Here is a 15,776-nt window from a genome sequence, read left to right on the forward strand (position 1 = left end):
ACCAAAACGTCCTAATTAATTTTAATTGCTTAAATAAATACATAAATATATAACAAGAAAAATTTTTGTTTTTTAAATTTACCGCTGTAAAAGGGGCGGGGTGATAAAATTCCAGCCATCTGTCAAATAATTCATTATTCATCTGCTTGTTAGTTGACAGGTGTCAGATAGATATGTCAGTTTTTATCTTATTTGTGTGACGTATTTCAGTGTAAATCGCGTGCGACATTCCACTTTCTTGTTGTCATCAGATGCAACAAAATCTTCCGCCTGAATATATCTATTACCTACCACATTTGACCAAATTAGAACAATCGACAGGTGAGTGCGAGGTTATGTTATCTCGTGAAAGAAATAAATCGACCACTCAATTTTTTATGTACCAACTGAATTATTTCCAAACAATAAATTTTTGTACAAACATTAATTTTATCAGCACACTATCAAACAATCCACCGTTATCGCGATCCCGTTGTTTTTTTTGTAGTTGAAGCGAGTGTCACGATGCAAGCGACGTATTGAGATAAACCAGCCCAATTTATTAAATCTGTAAAAGTGGTGAAAATGGATACGGCGTGGAGGGTTTTGACCAGAAAGAAGATCCTCGATCCGGTAACTACCGAACAATCAGAATTGGGGAGGGTGTTGAATACGGTGGATTTGACGGCGTTAGGTGTCGGAAGTACGCTAGGTGTGGGAGTTTATGTGTTAGCAGGCCATGTTGCAAAAGACACAGCTGGGCCTGCTGTGGTTATTTCATTCTTAATAGCTACAATTGCTTCAGTGTTTGCAGGTAAATATGACCCAATTCTACCAGCATTCCTATTATTACTTCCTATAACGATTAAGTTGACCCAGTATTTGACAGGAATGTCTCACGATAATCGACGGCATAAATGTGATAACCTTCTCTTTGTGTTGTCTGCAATGTAAATGTGAAACACATTTTGTGATTATTTTTAACGGTTTTATTTTGCATTTTATAGTGAACATAAAGTCTTATCATAATGTGCATTTTAATTGCATTAGTCGAGAATTAAACTATTTCAGAATTTCTTTGTATTAGACAATATATCACAAACGTGATATAGATTAAGATAATTTTTGGTATCATAAACAGAAAAATTTTTGATTGTTACAATATTAAAAGTACATTCAATACATCGAAAGTATTTGACTGCCTGAACGTACAGTCGAATTTTACGATTACCGATTTACCCAACTACACATCGTTAATCTAGTCACTCATATGAACCGACCAATCACAAGTAACGTTTGAGTAGCTGTAACCCTCAACTTGGTGTTTAATACGGTTAGAATCTTTTTAGGCGTTAGATTGTTTTTAGTTTTTGTAAAATAATCTCAACTCAAATAATTGTTTCACCTTAACGTTTCTTATAGAATTTTAAGAATTTATTGTTTAAAAATGAATCACATACGTTTATCTTACAAGTATTCTATTAGTTATCAATGACGTACCTACAGAATTTATTAAGTAAATCTGGTCTAAAAAAAAACTTATTGCCCGTGCTTAACCTACATAATTTTGCAATCGAATGGTACACACGCTTTGTACAAACTTTTTAATCAATCTAACAGGTTTGTAAAAACATAATCGAAAAGGAAACATCTAATCTAATGTTAATACATAATTGCATAAGGAAAAATTATTCCTGTTAAATGTTTGTTAAAAAGAATAACTGGATAAAGAAACGACAAAAAAAGTGAGTTATCGGGATATGAAGACGGAATTCGAATCTAACAATTAAAGGAGTACCTATCTCCCACAGTTTTATCTGTGTTGTTTTCTTTTTCTTGGTTTATTGAATTTTTAATCAAACGTAAATTCTTACTGTAACCTTTTTTTCAAAATTTGAAGCCACAATTGCGAAAGTGTAGAATAACCATTTCATTATGAACACCTGTGTACAAAGTGGGTTCATCAAACTTAAAACATCACTGATAACATAAATATTATGTATGATTACAGTAGATATGTATTGGAAATGAGAGAGAGAGAGGGAGGGAAAGGAACGGGGAGAAATACTGAACGAAGACGGAAGGGAGATGGGATGGATGAAAGAGGTATGGAAGAGGAGGAAAGTATAGAGGAGAGGTGTGGGAGATAACAAGAAAAATGTTAATTGACTTAGAAATTTTGGAACTGTTACTTTAAGTTTATTTATGTTAAGTTATTTTGTAACTCGGAATCAGAAAGTCCGTGGGGCAAAATAAAGCATTTGTTGCGTTGTTGTTGCAGTAGTTGTGTATTGTTAGTAAGAATGGCGAAAACAAAAGACTGAGAAATGTCACAAATTTGTCAATGGTTCAAAAGGAAAAGTTATTCTGATATAATCAAACGTATTACAAATTATTTCTCAATAACTTTGTTATTACCAATCTGCTGGATTTCTGTCGAAATCACGAACGTCGTTGAGAAATTTTACACTGACAATACAATTTTGCGACATTCCTCAGTCTTTTGTTTCCGCCATCAAAAATATGAAAATATCATTTTTGCATATCGTAATGAAAGTGGCACTTTTTTACACGCAAAATCGTAGTGAAAGTAGCACTTTTTTACACGAAAAGTCGTAGCGAAAGTGGTACTTTCTTGCATCATTTTATTCCATCTCCTTGGAGATGATTGTCAAAGCATACCTTTTTTTTTGTAATTGTTCATAAATCCGTTTAGACCAAATTTCTCAACTTACATCAATATGCAAAAAAATAGTGTGTACAACACGTTATGAAAGTCGTCTGTTTTTTCACTTATCTGCAATTTCGTGAAAAAAAGTATGACTTTCATAACTAATACATATACATAATCTGTTTCAAAATCAAAAATCCACCAACACTGCATTCTACCTCGAAAATACAACCGACAACGTCGTTAACTTTTGTTTTTAGTGTATTTGCAAATGTCAGAAAAAAGCGGGGTTATGAAAGAAAACCGTTGATAATTATTTTGGTCGTAGTTCATCGTGTTTTTTTAAATTCTTCAAAGCAGTTAATGAGCGGTCGTTTTAATTTAGCGGTTAAAAGATTCCTCTTTTTTCGAGGAATTTTTATAATTTGATATTTGTGATAAACCGAATGTCAAATTTTGGCGGGAGGTTGGATTGAAATTTATTCTAGGGATTTCTTTTTTTTGCCAACATAATTCAACAGATGGTGGATTTTTGATTTTGAAACAGATTATACGTAGTAAGTATAGTCTTTGCCAAAACCAAATAACCACCAACACTGCATTCTACCCAGAAAATCAACCGGCAACGTTGTGTATTTAGATTTTATTGGTCTAGCATGCTAGTACAGTTGATTGCAAAAAAAACGGAAAACGAAAATTCTCCTAATGTAAATTTGGTTTTGGCCATTTGTCAATTTTGACGTTAATACTAACCTATCTCTCGTAAGAAAGTTTTAGAGGTCTTTCATTATGTCGTGAACCAAACCTGCGCGTGGGCGGAGTCAGCTAGGGATAAAGTGAATTCTAAAAACATCATCCTTCGAAAATTCTCAAAATGAAAATGTTTCAATTAAAAATATTTCTAAATATCATAATTATTGTAATTTGATAAAGACTGATTTGTTCAAATCAAAGCCAAAAACACAACGAGAACGCAAGGAAACACAACACCAGTACTACTCGAAACCCAGACTGAGAACGAAAATTTTGTCTAATGTTTTTGGGTCGTCCTGTATCTAACGCAGCGAACAAATTTGGCCGTTCTGCGCTGGTTCACGAGATAATGGAAGACCCCTACACTATGGGAAAATTCTAAAAATGTGTCAATTTTATTCTGACAGTTCCCGGTTTTTTTTTGCAATCAACTGTAATATCAAAATTGCCATACAATACACTGTAATTTTGTTTTCACCAACTTAATTAAACAGGTGGTGGTTATTTGGGTTTGGCACGGCCTATATACAGGATGTCTCAGCTAAGACTTTCGAGCCTAACATCTCGGTTATTTGCCAACGGATTTTTACGAAATTTAAAATGCAGATATTTTATACGGTGAAAGTTCAATTTTATTAATTAATCTACATACTTAAGTACTATTGCGGGCAAAAAAAGTGGGACATCAAGTTTCTGTCAGTTTTGAAAAATTCGATGTAGTTCAAGCTTTTTTCTACAACCGTCAAAAAAACGTGATATTTATGCATCGTTATCAAGTCGCAAAGTATGTCATTTTTGATAGTGAAAAAATATTTGTCAAAAAGTTTCCTTGGATGCTAAAATAGTTCTATTTTAGCACCCAAGGAAACTTTTTGACAAATATTTTAGCATCCAAGGAAAATTTTACAAAAATTAAAAAATTCAAAAATTTTAAAATGCGGTTGTAGAAAAAATAGTGTTTGTGTTTCGTGCGAAAGATGATTGTTTTGTTGGCGCATTCGAATGAGTTTGAAGTCTCGACCTGGCGGTCTCGACCAAAAACTCATTCTCATGCCCCAACAAAAAACAATCATTTTGCGCACTTAATACAAAAATAACTATATTGTCGTTTTTTTGACACTATTCCAGCTGACAGTTTAAAAATTTATTTTTCTGATGAGTTTTTAAATTCTTGAAAAAACTATTTTTCTTCATTGAGATGATGTATGACAGATAACTTATCAGTTATCTGAGAATGCCAGCCACCTGCGCATAATAAAAGGAGAGTATTCAAACAAAGTAATATCTTTCTTGGTGGCAAGTCAATCCAACAGCATTTTTTATTGCCCCGTACAAACACTATAGCGAAAATAATTTCTAATTTAGATTAAAACTCTTCATCAGAATTTATATTTATTTATTTTTTAGCAACACGACATTGTTTCTTTTCGTCATAGATACACAATTATGAAAAACCACTCATAACTCCCTTGGGATTTTTCAAATTTTTTCGACTTCCACATTGTTTAAAACAAACTCATGAGAACCAAACTATAGCAACCACATATTCACGCAATTTTCCTTGCAAAATATGTTTAAGAAAGTTTTAACTTTTAAGTACAGACACTAAAAAATAAAATATTGTATGCACCACGGGAGATATTCATGTTTTTCCCCTCAGTTGACTTATAAATCTCGGGCCAAATGCATAAATATCTGTAATATTTGAAAACCCCTACTTTTAACAAGCGAATTTAATTCTTAATTATTTTACTCGTATAATGTTTGTTGTAAATTTCGCTCAATCCAATACTGATAAAATGAAAATAAATAAAATGATCAGAAATAATAAACACAATTGTTACAGGTTTATGCTATGCAGAATTCGGAGCTCGAACCCCCAGAGCCGGTTCGGCGTACATCTACAGTTACGTGTGCGTGGGTGAATTCGTAGCATTCGTGATAGGATGGAACTTAATCTTGGAGTATGTCATAGGTGATCGGTGTTGAAGAGACGTCGCCCAACGTTAGAATTAACTCGGAGAATTTCAGGTTCGGCGAGTGTGGCACGAGGATTGAGTCTTTACTTGGACACGCTCATCAACGACACTCTCAAAGACACATTCCGCGACATAGCCCCACTAGGAGATGTGGACTTCCTGTCGAAATATTTTGATTTTTTCGCTTTCGGCGTGTCATTAATTTTGGCGGTGGCGCTGGCTTTCGGTTTAAAAGAGAGCAGCTGGGTCAACAATATTTTCACTTTATTGAATTTGGCAGTGGTGGCTTTCGTAATTGTGGCCGGAGGCATGAACGGTAAGTGTTTGATGATTTCTCTTTCGTTGCTCTTATTCTACATGATTCAGCCAAGGGAGAAAATTGGAGACTCCCCGCCAACGCATCTAATCCCGACGACCACGGAGGGTTCATGCCTTTCGGAGTCGAGGGTATGATCAAGGGAGCCGCAACATGTTTCTATGGTTTCGTGGGGTTCGACTGTATCGCCACTACCGGCGAAGAAGTGAAGAACCCGAAGAAAGCAATACCTGTGGCCATCGTCCTCTCACTATTCATTATTTTTTTGGCCTACTTCGGAACTTCCACCGTGGTCACGTTGATGCTGCCGTATTACGATCAGGTGTGTACAGTTCCGTTTTTACTCTCTGGTTTTGTTTTATTCTTGTCGCTAGGACCCAAACGCTCCTCTGCCTCATGCCTTCGAGACGGTCGGCTGGCCCACAGCCAAGTGGATCGTCGCTATCGGAGGTATTTTCGGTCTTTGTGCTAGGTAGGTTCCCCATCATTCGTCGCTGTTTTTTTTTACCTGCTGCTTTCTAGTCTTTTCGGAGCCATGTTCCCTTTGCCACGGATAATCTACGCCATGGCTTCCGACAGTTTGATCTTCCGTTTCCTGGGCCGGGTCAGCTCTAGATTTAAAACGCCAGTCGTAGGGACCTTGCTCGCAGGTCTCCTCACCGGTTTAATGGCCGCACTCTTCGACCTCAAACAGCTGGTCAATATGATGTCCATCGGGACCTTGTTGGCCTACACCATAGTCGCCGCCAGCGTTCTCCTTTTGCGGTAATTATCTGAACGTGATCGGATTAGTTTCGAGAACGACGCACGACAGATTGTGTGTTGTTTTTGAAAGCTGTCTCTGTGTATCCGTCTCTTTATGTGCTTGTGTATTGTTTGTCAGCTACGAAATTGACAAAGACGACATTTACGAACCTCTAAGGGCCCATTCGGACTCGGAGGATAGCGATACGTAAGTAAGTCGCTTCGGAACGTTTCGTCTTATCGACGGCGACACATTTCTGAATGTTTCTGTTGCAGATATTCGGAGACCAGAGGCTTGGACGAGACAGAAACCAACGAAGAAGTCGAGTTGATGGATGGAACGGTCACTTCGTCGGGTGTATTCAAGCAGATTTTTAACTGCGGACGTCACGACTTCCCTTCCAAGCTATCGGAAAGGATCGTGAAAATCGAAGTTTGTCTGTATTGCGTATTGTGTGTTTTGATCGGTCTTTGTGCCATATATTTGAAGAAGTACATCGGAAATGGCGAGGCGTGGGCGATAGTACTGACAGCGATCGTCGTCTTTGTCACAGTTTTAGTTATCATGTCCATGACCACGCAACCGAAGTCGCGGAAAGAGCTGACCTTCAAGGTAATACAATTATCACAGTTCGTACCATTTTGGAGGTCATTCTCGCTTATTTAAGGTACCCTTGGTGCCTCTGATTCCCGCATTGAGCATTCTGATCAACGTGTACTTGATGCTGATGCTGGACCCGTACACTTGGATTCGTTTCGCCGTCTGGATGGTAATAGGTGAGTCGAATTGACAGTTTCTTTTTCGTTTTCCTTTAAGTTTGCACGCTGTAAATAATTGCATGGGTATTCAGGCATCCCCATTTACTATTTTTCCGTACAATCTCAATCCGATGCACGAAACGAGAGCATATCTAGTCGTGATAATCAAATTGTGCCGCACGAAAAACAAAATGGTTACACCAATCACGGATGCATCGACTTCGACCACAATATCACGACGGTGTCGAAAAAGAGGCCGGCACCGCCGCCACCCACCCTCAGGAATATCGAAGCGACGATAGCGGACCTGGACGAGATGCTCGATAACGAAGAAGCCAATATAATTAGCGATCGGAAATTTTCCGTCGATTCTTTGTCGACCGCTTCTAATGTGTTGCGTGAAGAAAATGTCGAAGCTGACGTCCACTGTTCAGATGTTCCCGTCACACCTGTCAAAGTTGTCGAAGCTCCTCCCCTACTCGAATCATGTGACGTTACTATCCCTCCCAGTCCGTCTAGTATCGTTGCAGACTCCTCTGAGGTGGCCGCCGTCGAAACCAGTACTGCCGACGTAGCTGTGGTGGCGCTCGTGCTTGACGACGAGTCAGAGTCATCTCGAGAACCACAGACTGTCGAAACTGACACGACAGACTTTCAAACAGTCGAAGAAAAAGAAGACCAGTCCCAAAGCGCGCCCCCGACCGCGGAAACCGAACAAACCACCCCCGTAAACTTACTGCCTCCTCCACCTCCCGAGCCGATCGTAGAAAACGAACCTGCGATACCACCACCCCCATCTTTCCTCGCGGAAAATCCCAAAGTTGCAATTCCGAGGCCCCTATTGAGCGGTTTAAGCAACGTGAAATTGAAACCTGTGCGAGAAGTCATCCCCGATACACCGTCGGTAGACTACTCGCGAGAAAATTCGACCGATGACAATCTCAAATTCGGTACCCAAGAATATAAGGAATTTTTGGAGCAGTTGGATCAAAAATTGCAACTGGGTTACGTACCAACACAGGTGGTTGTCAATCTGAAGGCGAAACCTGCTCCAAATCTTCCCAACGAAGACGTGATTGATGACAATATTGATCGCAAAGAAGCCAAAGAAAAGTTGGCGCAATTTTTAGCAAGGACGAACAGCTTGCCGCTATTTGGCAGCAGGAATCATAACCATGATTCGTCCAACCATGTTCAAAGAAAATACGTAGCAAAACCATCAGATGAAGTGAACGATAGAGAACAGCACAGGCAGAATATGAAGAATATTTTGGGAAGTATTAGGTTGACAAAAAAAGATAGTTTTAAAACGGAAAATGACACAACAGAAGAAGAAAACAGTCAGACACAAGACATAGAACAACCTAATAATAGAGACAATTCTGACCTGAAGAGGGAACACATCACGACGGCCAATAGAGGAAACGACGAACGTTTAGAGCATAAACGAAACATGGACGATGTTTTCAAGAGTATTAGGCTGAGAAAAATGGATAGTTTTAAAGCTAATGAATCTCAATAAAGCAATAAAAGACCGACAGAAATTTATTGATATTCATCCGAAGAATTTAGTAACTGCAATTTGATATTAATAAATACGACGAAGAATCCGGGACTGATGCTAATGGAGATTACAAAGCTTTACGTCCTATTCCTATTTTTGTTGCTTTATTTGTTTTAACCTTTCCTCACTGCTATGCTTCTGAAACTCTGCATGAATCCTTTTTTCTTAATATTCTTTAAAAGTGATATTTAACACTGTGGAACTATTATCAAGTTCTTTACAGGTTTTTCTATTTACGGACTTTATGGTCTTCCAAATAGTATAAGAACGTACAGAAATTATGAAAGATTAGAATAATTGTCCTGTACCGATATCAATTTTATCATTGCTATTTTATATGTGTATATATTTACAGAAAAATCATTGTTTAATAAAGTATATTTGTTATATCGAATTTTTTTCTAATTTTTGACCCATGGAAATAGTTATTTGTACAACTAGTTATGAAAGTCATACTTTTTTTCACGAATTTGCAGATGCAAGCAAATAAATGAAAAAAGAGACTTTCATAACGTGTTGTGCACACTATTTTTTTGCCTATCGAAAAAAGTTGGTATGCTTTGACATTCCAAGGAGATGGAATAAAATGATGCAAACAAGTAGGTAAAGTCGACTCAAGTTGCAAAAAACCACTTGTCATTTGCAACAGCATTTTTTCAATATTTTTAAACCAAACAAAGGCACAAAAAGGCCAGAAAATCATAGTTTGGATTGAATATTTTCCATATAAGTACAGTTTTAAAGTAATTTCAAACGACTAATGCCATAAAATTGCTGTTGCAAATCCAAATTGGTTTTTTGCAACTTGAGTCAACATTATGTACTATTGGGGACAAATTACTTTGGTCGTCAAAGTCAGTTGATTGACATAAAGTTGTAAAGCAAGCATTAGGTCGGTTAACCTTATTTTTTACTAGGTACTGTCAACCACTGTCACTGTCAAACTCATCATTGCGAAATGTTAAATACCGAAAAATAGACCACTGAATGATAAATTCCATGGAGGAAAAATTGAAAACGTTTCCACAAGGCAATTTGGCCCATGGACACTCCCTCAGAAGCAAGGGAGACGATTCTAAATTTTTGAATGGTGGAAGGTCCCATATTTTTGACAAAAGAAAAGTCAATAATTTGAAATTGTCATCAATGTTGACTTGACGTTAATGCTTGGTTTACATTAATTTGTTTTGAAGTGACAGAAAAATGACGACCAAAGTATTTTGTCCCCAATAGTACTATCGGGCGTTCAAATGAAATCCTGGGCTGGGAAGGCGTTGGAAACCGTCAATTGTTGTGCTTTTTTAAAGCGTAGATTAATTGGAGCATGTTGACAGCTAACCTAAAATTTAGAGTCAAAAAAATATTTCTATTTTTTTTCTTTGCAATGTTTTACATTAAAAATAGAATAACCTAACGATTCTTATTCTCGAAGCAAATATCTAAGAGCACCCTTTGCTGAAAACACACATGCTCAATTATGTCCCGATTAAACATAAACAAATATCACTGGTATCAAACGGCGGGAAATTCAAACTTTACACTGTTCTAAACGGTTTAATTTTTCCAACGCCTACTAAGCCCAGGATTTCATTTGAACACGCGATATGTACTTTCACTGCGATTTTCCGTGTAAAAAAGTGCTACTTTCACTACGATTTTGCGTGTAAAAAAGTCTTTCATTACGATGTGCAAAAAACGAAAATGACGTATTTTATGATGTTTTGTTAAAGAAAAAAAAAACGACGAATAAAAATTTAACAAACTGTGAGGCTTTGGCTTATTTAATATTTAGACGACAAGAAAGCAGATTTTTCTATTCTGAAAGCTAATTATCCTACCATTAAGCAACTGTTTCTTAAATTTGCGCTTTTTTGAAATAGGTTTCTAAAATGTATCTGCAGCAGATAAACCCCTTATTGTCATCTGTATCTATTTAGATTAAAAAAAAAAAAAATAGGAAGTTTAGCTATCATCTGTATCTAGATTCTTTTCAACTGTAGTCATTTCATTATTCAAATTTATAAATTTTTAAGCAAAATTTGAATGGTCATCTAATAATATTTTGTGTATTGTGTACTAACAGTGAAATTTCACCCTAAAAACCAATAAAAGTTTTTACGTCTAGTAATAATTCCTTTCAATTTGATGTAGGTAACTGTCTCCAACTCACTTAAATAATTGTTAATTATTAAAATAAAACGTACTAAGTACCACATTTTCTCGATCACATCACATGGTATAATATTCCAAAAGCTTTAAAAACCTCTTAAGCTGCCTTTAATGTACTCAATACATATCGATAATATTCCGAATGGAAATAAGGTGGAAATTTTCTGTTCCTTATGAGAAATCTGTACTCGTCACAGGCCTTACGCCACCTAGCTATGACATCCTGCACCGTGATTTTCTCGAAATCGATGCTCCTACTAACACTGCTACTTTCAGTCTTCTCTAATCCCTCATTCTCCCGCATACTTATTCGATAAGAACACTTGTCTTCTTTCGTGCTGTCGTCTTCGTCGTTCATATACTTTAACAATTTTTTGATTCCGTTCAAGAGACCAGCGGAGAGACTCCCAATTCTGGTTTCCAGGAAGTCCTCCAGTTCTGCCATCACTTCTGGATGCTCGACCAAGTTCTGGAACTCTATCAGAATCCGAAATGTCACGTAGAACAGTAGCAATTCGTCGTTGTTCTTGAATTTTGACAGAGTAATCTTGTGTCGGTACAGCTCAGAATGTGTGAATCGTTCGGCAAAATTCTGATAAATCTCCGTGAAGAGTTTAATCGTTTGTTTGTTTGTCAACTTGTTCATGTAGTTCGCGACGGCGACATTTTTAGAGTGGTGTGCCTTAGACAATCTGCCTTCGACTGAGCTGTCCTTCCAAAGGGCGGACCCGGGGGGGCCCCGACTGTTCAGAATGAGCAATTTTTGGTTTTCGTCCCTCGAACGGTGATTGCAACCATTTTTGTTTTGCTGACCTTTAACATAATCGGGGTTGACTTCAACATTGCCCTCTCTGTCACACGACAAATATTTATCGTAACTGTCGCAAACTTCCAGTAGTTTCTCCTGATTCTCGTCCAGATGAAGTTTACAGAGACAGTCCCCGTCACAATCTTCGCAAGTTTTCAAAAAAATCACGTTGGCCGAAGTTACTTCCAAGGCGACGTTTACGTTAGTGGTCATTATGAAGGAGTCCTGTGTGTTTTTTATAACTCCATCTTTCAAGAACAATTGAGTAGAACTCCCTGATCCGTCGTACACAACAGTTATGTAGTCGGGATGTTCAAATTTGTAACTGATTACTATGGACACCCACCCTTCACTTTTAGGGTTGCTACTCACGAAGATTAGCTCCTTCTGAACTTCAGGCCAAACTGTAATTTTGGTACCGTCCGGAAACTGAAAGATTCGGGTACCTTTCTTGTCTACAACGCATCGCATTCCGTCTTCCCTCTCGTAGAACGTTTCCTCGGCGTGATAATCATGTTCGCTGACGACGTAATAAAGTTGCTTTTCGGTGGCTAACCCGTCCGACACTTTGATTTGCTTCCCTTCGAACTCCAAGAGAGTCTTTTTGTTGTAAGGAATGTCTCCAAACTCGAACAAACCAGCGAAATTTTCCACCACTCTTACCTTCGGCGTATCTTTACATCTACTCAAATGGTACGGACAAACCTCATTCTCGGATTGCCTGAAAATGTACGTCATATTTTTTGGGCAGTTGATGCTATGACACTCGCTTTGGTCCGTCAGTTTGATTATTTCGCCGTTCGATCGGTAGATTGTAGTAGTACCGTCTGAATTTTTGATCACTATTACACCATTAGTGTAAAAGAGCCGATACTGTTCTTTAAATCTTCGATACTTGTTCTCCTGCTTGATCTCACCTATATCCTTGTTTCTTGCTAAAGTTGTTATGGTTAATCCGTTAGGAAGAGTAATTTGGAAATCGTACTTTAATGGAACTTTTTTCTTAGATTTTTTTAGATTCAAAACACTGTAACCCTTCAGTTTGCGTTTTTTGTGCACCGGTTTGAAAAGGATACGTTTCAAAGTACCCGCTAAGGGGAGATACAAGGGCGAAGTAGTTCTCTTTAAACGGGAGACTGAAGGTTTGGTCGATATTTTGTAAATGGGATGTTGTAAAGATCGTGCCAGTTTGAACAGTTCCAACAATCTATCTAAGTTTCTGTCATCCATTTTAATTCGTTTGTCAAAAATAGGTGTTTTAATAAAGAAGTTAGGAAGCACATTGGCTAGCTTACTTTTACGAATCATTTGAACCCAATAGTCGTTGTAATTAGGAATTTCTAATGCCCTTTCTTGGTCCTCTTCCTCCTCGTAGATTTCTTCATTCGAATGAAAACTCAATTTATCACCTACATTTTCTATTGAAATAACTGCAGACATATCGTCTACTGTTTGATTTAGTTCGGTGAAACCAATTACTGTTCCATCTTTAAGAATGAAATGAAAAGCCGTTGGGTCAGTTTTATGGAATACAAAACTGTTACCATCTGCATCTATGTTGATGATACATTTGGCATCATCCACCATAAACCTGGATGTATCGATGGTAACCTTAATACCATCATCACTACGGAATATTATCGTGTGACCGGTCAGTTGCAAACGTTTCGGTCCTAAATCGTAAGCTAGGAAAGATCCACCTTCAGTGCAATATTTTTCCAAATCATTACTTTTCGGATAGTGAAGGATCTCTTCGAAAACTTCATTAAAAATTCTCTTTTTTTCTTCAGTGGGAGTACCATTTATTGACCCCAGGAGATGTTGGTAGTCTTGGTAGAGTTCTGGAACGTGCATATCCTTCAGACCTTCGCACTCCTCTTCGCTTTCATCATCATTCAGTTCCGCGTGTTCCACCAGTTTATGTTCTTCCAACCATCGTCTCTCTTCAGCGGCTACATATCCGCAGAAATCCCTTAAACAAACAGGGGTTCGTAGATTGTCCTCCCATATGGTCGTATCAAGTCCGAATTCGTCCAAATTGTCATGGAATCGTAAAAGAACTGCTCCGGTTTCAGTACAAAAGAAGCGATCCCATCGCGAATAATCGTTCATTGTTTTCAAAACCAGTTGACGAAGAACTGACGTCGATAAGTCCTCTTTCATGTGGTAGTGATTGATGACGTCGTCGTGTTCCCGTTCACTGCAAATGTTTCCTTTCGGTAGCGCTTTTTGATACTGTTCGACTTGATTGTATGTAACCAGATTCGATATAAAATCGTATTCATCCTGAATTTTCGGTTCGAACTGTGTTCTCTTCATTTGATTAAAGATAGCCAGGTGAAGATAATCGGCCAAGTTGTCGATGTTACTGCAGTAACAATAGTCCTCTGTAGAGACAGAACGACTTTGCATTCGCTTTCCGAAAGATGGGGAGTCTACTTGATTTAGAGGTCCTAGAAGCTTTAAATATTCCAAATTCGTGTCGTAATACTTCCTTCCGATTAATTTATACGAGTTGAGTGCCATGTTTAAGAAATCTTCTTCGTGCACTTGGAAAGATTTTACCTGAGCGTGTATCGACTCTTCGCTCGATTCGCAGGATTCGGATAAATCTGACAGCGAGTAAATAGGACCCAGCTCTCTCCAACAAATTTCTTCGATCAAAGCGTCCATAATAAGAGCTACGGATATAAGTTCAGGGAGATAGCAGTCCATTATTCTGTTGTATTTTTCTAAACAATCGGGATCCAGTTTTTTCAGTTCTGGTCCAAAACCGTACAATTTCAAGTTCTTGATATAACTCATGTGTTGGCGTTTTATGTAGTTAATATTTTTGATTACGTACAATAATTCTTCCAGAGTTTCTTTCAACTGCTTAGTACTGGTCCCAACGTATTTCATCAATACCGTATTCTCGAGATACTGATTAGATTTTGGAGCTTTGAACAATTCCAGTAATTTCAACATGAACTCGTCTGGATTCTCCGAATTTGACGATTCCAAGAAAATTTCAATTATAGCTGATACTTCGGTGTTTATTTTCGACAAATCTCGCAGTAGCAGAGGATCTGGAAATCCACACAAAACGAAATACATCAAGTGATTGTCGACGTTATAATCAAAAATTAATTCGTTTTCTTCCAAAACTATCTCAGTGTAGTCGTCGATTACAATCTCAGCTTTACTTTGCACCTTAGCAGCCGTCTTTGAGGATTTCTTCTTGTTTTTTTTAGATTTCTTGGATTTTTTTGATTTCTTATCGCTTTTTTTAGATTTCTTCGATTTCTTGTCACTTTTTTTGGACTTTTTCTCTTTGGACGATTTGCTACTTTTCTTTCCCTTTCCTTTTCCTTTCCCCTTTTTCTTTTTCTTACCTTTCTTCTTTTTCTTTCCTTTTTTCTCTTCATCTCCCCCGTCTTTGATTAATCTATTCAGCTCTTCTTGGAGTTCGTGTCTCCGTTGCATGCTGCTCACCTCGGAGGCGTATTTTTTATACATGACCTCGATTATTTTGAGTTTCGTCATGGTAGCCAAAAAACCGAGCGAAATCGATCGAAGTTCTTTTAACTGCGTCTGTACTACTTCTTGAGCACATTCTATCACATGTTTCGGCAGATCAACATTCTTGTCTTTGTACGCTAATCTCTCTACCAGATTCATTACATCTTCATGTGTAATGAAGTGTACATCTGACAGATATTCGTACTTTTTTCCTATTTCGATGATTTGCTTTACAAATTCATAATCTTTTATTGTGAGTGGAGTGACAAATTCGATCTCGAATGCCTTTTTACTACAAAATTTTTGAAGAGGGAGCACTGACAACGTTTCAAGGGTATTGACGATAGGTGGTAACTCCTCGAATACTGGAGACTCTCGTTTGGTTGTTTGAAACATTTTTGAAGAAACTTCAAATCAATGACAAATTGTACATTTCAAAGTAAAAGTTACTTTTTCTGTAGCATACAAAATGAAAATATATTTTTTATTTAAAAAATGCCATTTCACAAAATAAAAACTTATTTTATAAAGAA

The 15,776-nt window shown here is 37.5% G+C and overlaps 2 protein-coding genes and 1 long non-coding RNA gene across 3 annotated transcripts; 2 read left to right on the forward strand and 1 right to left on the reverse strand.

The window, feature by feature from the left end:
• Positions 1–170: 170 nt before the first annotated feature.
• LOC138125438 (high affinity cationic amino acid transporter 1-like) lies at positions 171–9,159 on the forward strand. Its single transcript, XM_069040755.1, has 11 exons — positions 171–321; positions 488–793; positions 5,250–5,378; positions 5,435–5,698; positions 5,749–6,020; positions 6,073–6,170; positions 6,221–6,463; positions 6,582–6,650; positions 6,719–7,055; positions 7,111–7,219; positions 7,294–9,159. Exons 2-11 carry the CDS (start codon positions 565–567, stop codon positions 8,721–8,723), a joined length of 3,180 nt encoding a protein of 1,059 aa, XP_068896856.1. The 5' UTR covers positions 171–321; positions 488–564; the 3' UTR covers positions 8,724–9,159.
• LOC138125456 (uncharacterized) lies at positions 800–2,472 on the forward strand. The gene is made up of 2 exons (XR_011157463.1): positions 800–1,933; positions 1,991–2,472. It is a non-coding gene; the product is annotated as an uncharacterized lncRNA (long non-coding RNA).
• Positions 9,160–11,025: 1,866 nt separating the features above from the next.
• On the reverse strand, positions 11,026–15,742 carry LOC138125435 (uncharacterized). The gene has a single exon (XM_069040748.1). It carries the CDS (start codon positions 15,637–15,639, stop codon positions 11,032–11,034), a length of 4,608 nt encoding a protein of 1,535 aa, XP_068896849.1. The 5' UTR covers positions 15,640–15,742; the 3' UTR covers positions 11,026–11,031.
• Between the last annotated feature and the right edge of the window lie 34 nt (positions 15,743–15,776).

Source organism: Tenebrio molitor, chromosome 3 (genome assembly GCF_963966145.1).
Source record: "Tenebrio molitor chromosome 3, icTenMoli1.1, whole genome shotgun sequence".
Classification (NCBI taxonomy): domain Eukaryota; kingdom Metazoa; phylum Arthropoda; class Insecta; order Coleoptera; family Tenebrionidae; genus Tenebrio; species Tenebrio molitor.